Source organism: Armigeres subalbatus, chromosome 1, assembly GCF_024139115.2.
Source record: "Armigeres subalbatus isolate Guangzhou_Male chromosome 1, GZ_Asu_2, whole genome shotgun sequence".
In the NCBI taxonomy this organism is placed as follows: domain Eukaryota; kingdom Metazoa; phylum Arthropoda; class Insecta; order Diptera; family Culicidae; genus Armigeres; species Armigeres subalbatus.
The window spans coordinates 278296576-278309674 of NC_085139.1; the positions used below are offsets into that span (position 1 = coordinate 278296576).

The 13099-nt window shown below is 43.2% G+C and overlaps 3 protein-coding genes across 13 annotated transcripts in view; 2 read left to right on the plus strand and 1 right to left on the minus strand.

The window, feature by feature from the left end:
* LOC134207634 (cation-independent mannose-6-phosphate receptor) overlaps positions 1 to 13099 on the plus strand; it is a 614852-nt gene that overhangs the window by 569418 nt on the left and 32335 nt on the right. The gene's annotated exons all lie outside the window — the stretch shown is intronic.
* LOC134214719 (uncharacterized) lies at positions 6084 to 6771 on the plus strand. The gene is made up of 2 exons (XM_062694043.1): positions 6084 to 6174; positions 6246 to 6771. Exons 1-2 carry the CDS (start codon positions 6168 to 6170, stop codon positions 6533 to 6535), a joined length of 297 nt encoding a protein of 98 aa, XP_062550027.1. The 5' UTR covers positions 6084 to 6167; the 3' UTR covers positions 6536 to 6771.
* Positions 6765 to 7998, minus strand: LOC134214710 (uncharacterized). The gene has a single exon (XM_062694032.1). It carries the CDS (start codon positions 7845 to 7847, stop codon positions 6789 to 6791), a length of 1059 nt encoding a protein of 352 aa, XP_062550016.1. The 5' UTR covers positions 7848 to 7998; the 3' UTR covers positions 6765 to 6788.

Genomic DNA, 13099 nt, shown 5'->3' on the forward strand with positions numbered 1-13099 from the left:
TTTCCTCAGGGAGTTTTTCTTGAAGTTCCTCCAGGAATTCTACCTGGCGTTTATCCAGGATATCTTTCTGGAGTTCTTACGGGAATCCGTCTGAGAATTCTTCTTGGGGCTGCTACAGAAATTACTCCTTGAGTTCCTCAAGAAATTACTCCTCGAGTTTTCCAAGGTTTTTTTGCCCGGGTACCACACTTTTCACATAACAGCCACTGCGACTCATATGTGACCAAATCCAGTCACATTGGAGTTGTTGCAACCAAATCGATCTGAACTATGCTACAAGGGCTGAAATTTCTTCCAAATATTACTCCTTTAATTTTTAGAAGCTCTTTCGGGAATTGCTTCTGAATCGGATTTGATTCAGTAATTCTTCGTGGAGCTCCTTATGGAGTTTCTTCAAAAGTTCATCAGGAATTCTTGATATAACTCACGCCTGTTGAAATTCAGAATTATTGGGGGGAATTGGGGGAATTTAGAATGAATTCCTGGAGGAATTCAGAATAAATTTCTGGGAGAACTCAGAATGATTTTTTGGAGGATTTCTGGGTGAATCTCTGGAGGAATTCAGGACGAATTCCTGGATGACATCTCCAGAAGTAATTTCTGGAGGAGCACCAAGTAGAATTTTAGGAAATTCATCCTGAACTTCTTCCTGAGAATCCTCCAGCTGTTCTTCTTCAAATTTCTCTAAGAGTTCCTCCTGGAACTGCTCTAGGAATTATTCTTGGACTTTCTCCAAATATTCCTACAGGAATTCCTACTCATGGAAATTCTCCTGGAACTACTTTGGGATTTACTGTAGGAGTTTACATATTTTTCCTGGAATTCCTCTAGGTATTCATCAACGAATTCCTTTGGAAATTACTTCAACAATATCCCCCAAGAATTCCTTTCAGAATTCTACTAGATTTCAGAAGCATCACTGAAAAATCCTCCAGCATCTTTAATGGGAATCCTTTCAAAAATTCAACGGAAACTTAAAAAAAAATTCAAATTCAACGGAACTTTTATGCCCAGGGAAGTCGAGAAAATTTCCAAGACCGGACCGGGAATCGAACTCAGCCACCCTCAGCATGATCTTGCTTTGTAGCTGTGCATCTCACCGCACGGCCAAAGAAGACCTTGCAACGTAATGTTGGTGCTGGTATAAACAATCTTTAAGTGGAATGTCTTCAATTGTCTAAGACGAGTGTAATACTTTCCATTTAATTCCAATGCGTTTTGTTATCTTTATAGATACGTATTCCGACCTGAACTGTGAGGCCGTCTTCAGTGTCTCGTACTTGACTCGAAATCGACAGTTGAGTTATTTTTCAATATTCACCTACTTTCCACAATTTCAATTATAATAAAAGATTTTATTCACTTTTTCGTCGGTTGTTTGCTATAATATTGTACTCATTCAAAATTTGTTCTGTTCTGCTAAATAAAGAAGAATCCATAACGTATATCACGTGGATATTGGCAATATTCAAACCGACGCCTCCCTTCGTCACGATCTTTGGATTGAACCTCTAGAATCGCCATACTTTTAGAAACGCGTTAGGATTTGTTTTAAAAGGATCCTGGATTGAATTTTTCGGGATTTTAGTTCCGCATATTCTTTGAAATCACAAAATAATCCTTAGAACTATGAACTATGATTCATCCAAATGTTTCTCCTGCTCCACACAATTTTGCATACAAGCAGTGTGGTACGACTTGCATGCAACATGCTGGATGGCCACAAACAGACTGCAAAAGCGTGGAACGGAACTATCCGGCTGGTTCTCAGTGGCCGTTACATAAAAATGTAATCTGGCTTCAGTAGTCGATTTTTGACATTCCACAGATTGTTCTGTGAAAAAATCAAGAAATTTGGTTGAAAAACGGCTGAGATCTGGGTGCTCAAAGTAGCCGTTCCACGTTTTTTGCGAGCTTGGTATTTGTAGTGTTAATATAGTTTCAACCAAAATTATGGATCAAATGACCAAAATTATGGATCAATGATATTAGTGAAATTTTGGATCATCATCACGATAAAAATTGCGCAAATTTGAAATTTTATGGATCAGAATATAGTTTTTATGGATCATGTTGTTGCTTTTTATCAATTTTATATACGGAACATATTTTCCTATCAATTGCTGAATTTTAGCGTTTTTTTCTTGATTTCAAAGTAATTGTTCATGGATACTCGCGAACTATTTTAAGGATTTATGGTAGCGTTTTATGGAACATTCATATGCTATTTACGGATCGTTATTCATATTTTTATGGATCATTCTTGCACATTTAACGGGCTGTCGTTAGAGGTGTGCGCCGGTCCGAAATTTGGCGGCGGCGGCGTTTGTCCAAATTTTGGTCGGCGGCGGCGGCGTTTTCGGCGTCACGCCGAAAGCCATTTTAGCCGGCGGCGTGAATCGGCGTGGCGATTTTTTCGAGATGGTTTCAAGACATTCACGGAAGAATTTTTAAGGCCCAAACACAATACCAGTGGAACGGCGACGGAAACGGCAAATTTGACAGAAAATAAATAGGCTAACTGTCAAATCTTGCCGTTTCTGTAACCGTTCCGCTGCATTGCGTAGGGGGCTTTAAAAATTCGTTTAAAAATCTGATGAACTTCTCGAAAAAATTCTTCAAGTTTTCCAAATTATTTTCGGGTTTTCCACGAGAACTATACTTTGATGTTTCGTGAATACTTTTGAATTACCAACAGTAGCTCTTTGGAATTCCCCAAAAAAATGTTTGGAAGTTTAGCAGGAAAGCCGTCGGAATTATGAGAAATTCTTCAGAATTTCCACGAGAAATTGTTCCAAATTTCTACAGAAAAATGTTCAGAATATCCACGGAAAGTTCCCGTTGATATGATGATGGATCGACTGTAATTTAGATATTTCGGGATTTTCTTGGCATGCAGTCTTAATTCCAGAGTCAAAACAGGGTTTTACTACTGTTCGACGTTTCGGCAATTGTATGGCAAAATGCAATTGCCGAAACGTCGGACAGTAGTAAAACCCTGTTTTGACTCTGGAATTAAGACTGCATGCCAAGAAGTTCCCGTTGATTTTTCAAATTTACTTTGAAAATTCTTCATAATTACAGAAGAGTGAGGCTGATAGAATGGGTGTTTTAATGTTGGTTTGCTCAGTCTAGAATCATTACAACGGATAGTTTGACATAGCATAGCATAGAGAGGAGGAATTTTCAAAAAAAAAAATCTCTGGAATATTGTTCAACGAATATTGTTCACAATGTAGATTTCAATGGAAAATTGCTCAGATTTTTCAGGGAATTTCTTTGGATTTTCACGAGAAACTCTTGGTGCATTAGACGTTTGATAACTGCAAGTAATTTAACTGCAACTCGATTACACTCCTATTGCATCTGACGTCAACTAACAACCATTTGACGTTTATAATGCGTTGCAGTTATCGAAAGGTATTCACTAACTGAAACGTAAACATGTTGCAGTTTTTTAACGACTAGAGTATTGTTCATGAGAAATTCTTGGGAAATTCCATTGGCTCAAAGCAAAATATGGCCGAACTTGTAATTTTTTCCCTAATAGGTCGTTTGGTCGAATATGTCATCAGTCCGAAAATACCGTTTGGCCGAAATGGTTGATTGACAGAATGGTCTGTTTTGCCGAAAATGTCGTTTGGCCCAACGGTCATACGACCAAATGTCAATTACTGAACGAATAATATGGTAAAAAATGTCCACCCGATTGACCGAATGCCATTAACGGCGAAATATCCTTTTTGTGAAATGACCATTTATCGAAATTTTGCAACCTCTCTACTTTTTAAGTCGATACTGGCCTTTAAGCCGAAAGTCATCTAACCAAATCCTGTTAAGCCGAATTGAACGCACTTCTGAAACTGTTACCAGGTCGACATATCGCCGAAAGGTACATTCGGCCGAACTGGTAATTTGGTTAAAAATCGATATACCGAATAGATCATTTGACTGGAATTGTCGTTTGGTAGAAATAGCCATTTGACAGAAAGAACCACTTGGCCCGAAAATGTCCTTTCTGCAAAACAACCCATTCGGCCAAACGGCATTTTTACTACATGGCCTAATCGGCTAAACAACTTTTTGGCCAAATGATCAATTCAGCCGAACGACACTTTCCGCAGAAAATGCCATTTGGCCGAAATGGTTGTTTTTCAGGTCAGCCGAATCTTCTTTTTGGCTGTATGTCGCTTTTGGCCAAACCATTGTTGAACTGATAATATTTTCGGATAAACTATCAGTTTGGCTCGGCTAGATGGAATTTTGGCTTAAAGACCAGTATCGACTTAAAAAGTAGAGGTTACGGAACTTTGTTTAAATGTCATATGTCGAAAAGGCCATTTAAACAAACGAGTGGCTAGTTATGATCATATGATCCGTTCAGTAATTGGCATTTGGCCGAATGCCAAATTACATTTTCCGCCATACGGCATTTTTGGCCAAATGACTTCTTCGGCTGAACGATCGATTCAACCCGTCTGTCTTGTTACGGAAACGTCATTGACTTATTACCAGCTCGGCCAATGGAATTTCCCAAGAATTTCTTATGGACAATTGTAAAAATTTAAAAAAAAAATCCTAAAAATCCAAGCATTTTTCCGTTAAAAACCAAAGATTTTTCTTATTGAAATCTACATTTTTAACAATCTTCCGCTGCAATTTTGAAGTATTTTTCGTCGTGAAAATTCCAAAGAGTCTCCCGTGGATTTCTGTTCCAACGTTGCTCTAATCTAGTCATCTTAATTAATCTAGATTGAGAAAGTCAACGTGGAAGCATCCCTTCTATCAGTCACAAGATCCTACAATTATGAAGAATTTTCTGTGCAAATTTCGAAGAATATCTTCCTGTAAAAAATTTTCGTGAAAATTTTGAAGAGATGTAAAATCCGATAAATCCAAATCCAAAGAACTCCTCTCGGTAATTTCAAAGAATTCTCAACACTTCAAAGTAGTTCTCGTGGAAAATGAATATTCTCAAAAAATTATAGGAAGTTTATACGGGTTTTTCGGCGAAATTCAAAACATTCTTCCGTTAATATTTTGAAAATAACCAAAATGGGCCATAACCAAGAGATCAATAAGAAAATTCTACGGAAATTCCACTGAATCTCTGGAATTTCTACTGAAAATTCTTCGGACTTCTTCAAATTTGAATCGGCGTGTAAAACTATAGACGGCGTGACAAATTTTGAACAGTGGCGCGCTGATGCAAAAATGTCGGCGGCGGCGGCGTGCCAAAAACTGTCGGCGGCGGCGGCGTGGCGCGGTGGCGCACACCTCCAGCTGCCGTTGTTATTTGATTAGATCCACCCCAACGTGTAAAAGATATATCAGAAACAGTGAATTGCACCACTTCCGTTGGCATTACATGAGTAAAGACATCATTTAGAATAGTGACACTTTTCACTTGCTTCAAGTTGTAAATATTTGATCCTCCAGCTCTTACATTGCACTCAAAATTCCCTCCATTTTCAATGACATCATCAATTTTTGTTTCTGCTTATTTCAAATTTTGTACAAAGTTTGCAAAATGAGGATCTGCTATTTCATGCAGTTAATAGACTTTTCAATAGCTTTCTTCTGTACTACATAAGACGATGGAGGGATCTCTACAAGTGTTGTTTCTAGAAGGGTCCGGTATTGGGAGGTGTCCGGCGTTGGGGGATCTCCCCCTATAGTAAATAAAATATGCCAAAACCAATGATGAAACTCATGCTACCTGATTTTTCACAAAGCAGTGACACATCACACGGATTGCTCTAAAGTTCATACAAATATCTTGTACTTGAGCTACTATTTGCCTACAAGTATACTTCTCTCACGGTTGCTGTTTTCATTATCTTTGAAGCAGTCTTATCTCACTGTTCCGCGATTGGAATCCCGTTTCGTCATCTGACCCGAAAAAAATCGTCCAAAACTTCCATCAAAATAGAACTACATCAGCCACAAAAGCTTTTACCTGTAATCAAACCTAGAGCAGTTACCATCATCGTTAGAACCCCACCAAGTGAAGTGGCGACGTTGCTCTCCAAATTTTTCAATTAAGATGACATGATAACGCTTTCCTGGTTGGCGCTATAAAACAACCATCGAGTACCAACTGGAAGGTCACTTTCATTCCGCTGTGGAGCTCGGCAACTTTTTACATTCTATTTCTCCGTTGAATCATGAAGGGTACGTATGTCCCCCCGTTTTGTGGCACTAGGCCTTACAAATCTAAAAGCGTCGTTCCTACGCATTCGCAGGTCTCACTTTGGTACTTTTGGCACTGGTTGTGGCGGTTTCCGCCCGTTGCGTTCGAGACAATACGGATGGACAGCCGGGCTGTAAGAAGCAAGAGGAGGTGACCCAGGCCGTGTGGCGCCACAATCACGATCCCACCGCGTACTGGGAATGCGAGAAGCAGAACCAGGCGGCCATTCTGCGGCGCTGCGTTAGCGATTCGGCTTTCCATCCGACGCTGCTGGAATGCGTCAACTGGGACGAATGGGAGTGGGAACCAACCTGCGCTCCACTGTCCCGACCGGCCATCTAATCAACGCTTGGGAGACTCGGACTTGGATGATTTAAAACTCCATAGAATCTAAGAACGATGTACGCGATGGAGGTTCGCCAGGACTTGAAGGAGGCGGCAATGGGTTTGACGTGGATGCAACTGTGATACCCAATCAAAATAACTATAACAACACACACAGCAATTAGTGATTAGATTCTATTTTCAGTTTTCAATTTAATTCATTAATAAAATCAAGTGAAATGTTCTTCTGAATACGGTACGAATTGGTTCACTAGAGGCAGAAGTCTTCCCACTGCCAGATGTGAACACACACCTGCATGCCGGCATGGAAGTAGGTTCCGCCACCACAAGGTCGCACCAACGGAAGCCATTGGCCTGACGCATTCGGTTCGCATACGTAAAACAGTGTCCAATCGCTATGCGGATAGTGATTTTGGTCTTGGAACTGACATTCCGGCGTTGGGCAGATGCCTCTACCGGGTTCATCGGTTGTTTCCGTTGTTGGAGCATCTGGCGTCGTGGTTACATCTGCAGTCGTCGTTGAATCATCCGTCGTAGTGGTGCCATCTTCCGTCGTCGTCGAATCCTCCGTCGTAGTGGTGCCATCTTCCGTCGTTAGGTCGTCTGTCGTCGTGGTTGCGTCTGCTGTCGTCGTCGAATCATCCGTGGTGGCATCTTCCGTTGTCGTCGAATCAACCGTCGTCGTGGTGGCGTCATCCGTCGTTAGGTCGTCTATCGTCGACGAATCATCTATCGTCGTTGTGTCGATTGGTGTCGTCGATGTCAGCGTATCATCTTCAGTTGTTCCCGTTCCAATCGTTGTTATATCGTCGAAGGTACAATCCTGCTCCCAATACTGCGCATATATGCAGTTCTGTTGCGTGTAGCTGAACAGGTAGCCTTCGCTGCACATTCTCTGAACCCCCATCATACCTCCGTCGGGGCGTGGGACGCACTGTATGAAGAAGCTTGGGTCCTCTACCGGCCACAGTAGTCTCTGGTCCTCGATGTTCGCGCAAACAACAACGGGACACTTCGGAAGCGGTGTTTGCGTTGCACATGGCTTTTCCCATTCTTCCGGATCGACGCACTCTTGTCGTTCGAAGTGGAACAGCATTGCGGAAAGACACGGCCGTCTTATCAGGTGCCAAAACGGAGCTTCACAGATAATGAAGAAGTTTGGATCGCTGAATGGCCATAGAGTTATGCGGCCTTCCTGTGTGGAGCACTCGGGAACTACGCAACTAACGTCTACGCCGAGTGGTTGAATAACAGCACCGCTTAGCGCGAGGGAACAGAAGAGCACGATCGATCGGATTACTCGTGCCATATCACAGGCAGTTTAGTTTCAATACTGAATGATCTGAAAAATCTTTGGGATTTTGTTAAACCGAAAGAAAACGAAGGTCTAATCTAATCTGGAATTCCGGCAGGAAGTTTGATTTCGACTTTATCGGCAATTGAAGTCATCATAACATTAGATAGCAAGCTTTTGGCGAATCAGTAAACAGATCATGCTAAAATTCATTGGAACGTTGATGCGTTTTCATTACCATGATAAGGCTTATCATCGGTTACACCTTTGATCAAGTAATCTAAGCAGCTTGATATTATTTATAGCAGAAAAATAAAATAAGGTCGGACATTCAATCAAATCAAAACGGTACAAATTGCTCTTGTTTTCACAACTCAGGAAAATAATTAGTTGAATATTCAACTTCTATTTTGTGAACATTCAGTACCATCGGGCTACTTGTGACTTCGTAGTTGTTTGCTTTCCATTTATTTCAATTTAATTTTTTAGTGAATCCTCATACAGAACTTGCAAAAACAAGACAAGCCTCCCGGAATCCACGTTGCTGCGTCGCAGCATGCGTGGAATAATAAAAGTGACAATTGTGCCTGGCTTTTGTTTTCAATGGACTGCCCTTGAAAACGCAAGTGCATTTAGCTTTGGATTCCGGGAGGCTTGTCCTTAAGCGATGATTGGCCGAATTTGCAAGATAAGCTTTGTTATCGGTTACACCTATGATCTGGTAGTTATCATTCGCGTCTCCGAATTTCTCTGCTGGTATCGTTATCGGAGGTCACCAGCTTGCCCAAGTACACGAATTCTTCAATACAAACTTGTGGTGGGTGGCTGACGTTGTCCTCTCTTGAGCCTTGAGCCTCTATCATGAACTACGTCTTCGACGTGTTGATGACTAGTCCAATCCGTTTAACTTCGCTTTTCAGTCTGATGTAGGCTTCCTCCATCCTCTCAAAGTTACGTGTCATGATATAAATGTCGTCGGCGAAACCACATAACTAGACGGACTTCATGAAAATCGTACCACTCACTCGTGTCAATCCCTGCCCTTCGTATTACTCCCTTCAGAGCGATGTAGCGATGACGGATTATTACCTACCTGATACCTGGTTGGCTACAGCGTCAATACACCTATGCCTGGCGTATTGTAGAGCTCTATAATCGTCGGTCTTGGACGATGTTCCTCCAGTTTCCTCGAACGTTCAGGGTCCCCAGGTCCGATTCCACCGCGTGCAGCCAGCGTGTTCGTGGCCTTCCACGAAGTCGCCGGCCCCTATCGGGTTCTCTGTTGAATAATGTTTTCGCTTTTTTTCTTCTGACATTCGCACTAAGTGACCAGCCCACTGAAGTCAGCCGTATTTTATATGATTCACAATATTTTCATGATTCATGAAAACCATTTTCTAGTTTCCCTCCGAGTGTTGTACGCAGCACTTTTCACTCGAAAATCCCAAAAGCTCTCCGGTCCGCTTCTTTTCATGTCCATGCTTCATACCCATACAGGGCCACTAGTAGAATCAGAGTTTTGTATAGAGTAAATTTCGTTTCCGTCTGCATGTTGCGGGACCTAAGCTGATTACGTAATCCGTAAAAGGCCCTATTCGCAGCAGCAATACGTCTTTTCACTTCACGGAAAACGTCATTGTCACATGTCACAAGCATTCCAAGGTAAATAAATTCTTTAACAACTTCAAACACATTCCCATAACGCACTACCACTGCACCTACACCACTAGGTCTTCTCCTATCTCTACCTGCCACCACGTATTTTGTCTTGGTAGAGTTAATGGTTAAGCCTATCCTCGCCGTCTCCCTCTTCAGTGGGAAAAAAGCCTCCACTACTGCTCTGCGATTGATTCCCATAAAGGTCGATGTCGTCCGCAAAACCCAGGAGCATATGCGACCGTGTGATGATAGTGCCGTTCCTCTGCACGCCAGATCTCCTGATAGCGCCCTCGAGTGCAATGTTGAACAATAAATTCGAAAGTACATCACCCTACTTCAATCCGTCTAAGGACACAAACGAGGTTGACACTTCGTCTGCAATTCGAATACTTGATTTCGAGCCATCCAGCGTTGCACGTATTAGTCTAATCAGTTTCGCCGGAAAACCATATTCGGACATTTTCTGCCACAGCTCATTTCGCTTCAGTGAATCGTGCGCTGCTTTGAAATCAATGAACAGATGTTGAGTTTGCAAGTTGTACTCCTGGAATTTATCAAGGATCATCCACAGGCTAAACATCTGATCCGTCGTTGATCGGCTCTGCTGAAAACCTGCCTGGTATTCGCCGACTCGCCGGTAAGGACTCCTCAAACGGTCTCAGTCTGTTAAACAGGATACGCGACAGGATTTCGTACGCTGAGTTCAGAAGGGAGATCCCTCTGTAATTGGCACACTCTAGTCTGTGCCCTTTCTTATAGATTGGGCATATGAGGCCATCTAACCAGCCGGCAGGCAGTTCTTCATCCTCCCATATTTTCTGAATAATGTGGTGGATTGATTGATGCAGCTGCTCACTTCCGTGTTTGAGAAGCTCGACCGGTATCTCGTCCTTCCCAGCAGCTTCACTGTTTTTTCAGCTCGTTTAGAGCCTTCTTAACCTCGTTCAGCGTTGGTGGTTCCACAGCTTGACCGTCGCCGACTATCTCCATTCTGCTTCTTAATACACCTTCATTTTCACCGTTCAACAAATCTTCGAAGTGCTCCTTCCACCTGGCTGCCACCATAGTCGTGTCTGTCAGCAAATTCCCCTCTCGGTCATTGCACATGGCGGGCACTAGCGCAGTCTTATGCCGCGTACCATTGACAGTTGCGTAAAACCTCCACATATAGTTTCTATCAATGTTCTCCTGCGCTTCAGCTATCACACTCTCTTCGTGTTGCCTTTTTTTTCTGCGGTGGATTCGTTTCTCTTCTGCCCTTCGCTACACTCATATCCGCTCGTCCAGCTTCTGATGGTACTGTTCAGCAACTCCTTCAACTGACAAGCGTTGGATATTGAAACGCATCGTTCTGTTGTTTTGTGAATTCGTGCCGCTGGAGAGTCGCGCCCGATTTTTTGCAACTACAAGGTAGAGATCCGAATCGATGTTCCTCTAAAGGACCTTACATCTATAACATCCGAGAAATGTCGTCCGTCAACCAGCACGTGGTCTATCTGTGAGCAAATTTCTCCACTCGGATGTTGCCAGGTGTGTTGGCGGATATTCTTACGTGCGAATTAGGTACTGCTGATTGCCATCCCTCTAGCAGCAGCAAAGGTTACAAGTCGCAGACCATTATCGTTGGTAGCGGAATGAAGGCTTTCCGTACCAATGACAGGACGAAAGAAACTTTCTCTTCCGATCTGCGCATTTGCATCCCCGATGACAATCTTTACATCGTGTGTTGGGCACTCTCCGTAGGCCTTATCAAGGCTCTCATATAGCCCATCATTCACGTCATCAGGCGTATCGTTCGTTGGGGCATAGATGCTGATCAGGTTATAGTTGAAGAATTTGCCCTTCATTCTCAACATGCATATACGGTCGCTTATCGGCTTCCACCGGATAACACGCTTCATCTGCTTCCCGATCACCATGAATCCAACTCCTCGTTCTGCTTTGTTACAGCCGCTATAGTAGATGTGGTACTTGAATGAAGTGTTCGCGGTGGGATCCACCGCCCGGAATTCACGTTCTCCAGTTCTGGGCCACCGTATTTCCTGGATTGCTGAAAGTTCTCACGTTCCAAGATCCGACTTCCCAATCGTTGTACTTTATTCGTTGCCGGGTCTGTTGCCGTTGAATCAATCCGTTTGCTCTACTTTTGCCTTTCTTGATAACTGTAGAATCTTCGGTAGGCTACCTTACCAGGGTTGCATCGCGTTGAAGGGGCTGCCTTCTCGATGCTGACACGATGCAACATGGGGATGGGGCACACGACATCTTCCATCCACTCAGAACCTCATCTTCTCAAACCTTGGTAATTATCCAGTGAAACACTCCAGCCAGTGCCTCACCACAATGTTTAAATAGCTCTCCTGGGGTTGACCCCAGGGTCTTTTTTGTTTTTCAGCCGGCCGATCTCCTCCTGGATTTCGTGGAGATCCAGAGCCGGAGGACGTATGTAATGCGCGTGTGCTCCCAAGTTCGCCACCATGCCGCCATCGTTGACCGCCACATTGCCATTCAGGTGCTCTTTGTAGTGCTGCCGCCACCTTTGGATCACCTCACGCTCGTTCGTAAGAAATTCCCGTTTATGTCTTTACACATATCAGGCTGCGGCAACTTTCGTGCGTTATTAGCACGGTACAGTTGCTGTGTCTCTTCACGGTCTCGATCTTTCTGCTGGCGCTCTTTTCACCGTCATACCAGTCGTTTCTCTTATCCGGGGGCACCGTGGCTAGTGCAATGGTTGCGGTGCTACCAATGGAGGATCGAATATATCTTCAGCCGTCTTTGAGAGAAGCTGCGCCTAGCTGCTCTTCCGTTGGAAGTGTCACTTCCATCTGCTGCGCTTAGTCTTGAGCTAGTCTATCGTCTTGTGACTGGCCAATGTTAAGCCGCGACGTTCGCCTTCGACGCGTTTTGCACACCGTCGAGAGTTTCGAATACCGCAACGAGGTAGTGGTCGAACTCAACATTCTCACTAAAGGAGATGATCCAGCCTAGGGCTGAAAATGTTATCGACAGGGTAGTACCCGGGTACCTTTTTCGTTTTCAAGTGTAATTTTTTAGGGTTCTGAACATCGCAGGAAATTGAAACTCCGTGACATCTTCAAACTCTGCAAAATTTTTAATTTGGGTGGTATCAAAATGAAAATCCAGTAAGGGGGGGCTTCAAGAGGGGCTTCTGAATATTTTTACCTCGTAACGTACCGACAGGGTACCCGTGTATCCACGATTTTGGTATGACCATTACTTCGTCAGTTCTCAACCGATTTGGACGATTCCGTTTGCTATGGATTAAGAAATTCATCCTCTATCCGATCCATGTCACAAAGGACCGGTCCAGATTACCTGGTTAGCAGTTTCGGAGTTCCGGATTTGCTAGACTATGTCTCAAAAATGGAGAAGTTGATCTTATAGAATACAAATGATGATTTCTTGTATCCTGAGCTACCAGTTTCATAGAAAATTCGAGGATTATTACTTCACAATGTATTAGGACCTCCTGATCGTTTGGACTCGGAACTCAGAAGGTTCCCGTGGGCAATATAGTGGCCACAAATTCATTCTGAAGAAACCCTGGCAATATGGGTATCAAAAATCTTGGAATTGTTCCTGAA

What these genes read in the sequence shown, in the direction of transcription:
- LOC134214710 (XM_062694032.1), bottom strand. Translation starts at nt 7,847, where the DNA reads ATGGCACGAGTAATCCGATCGATCGTGCTCTTCTGTTCCCTCGCGCTA.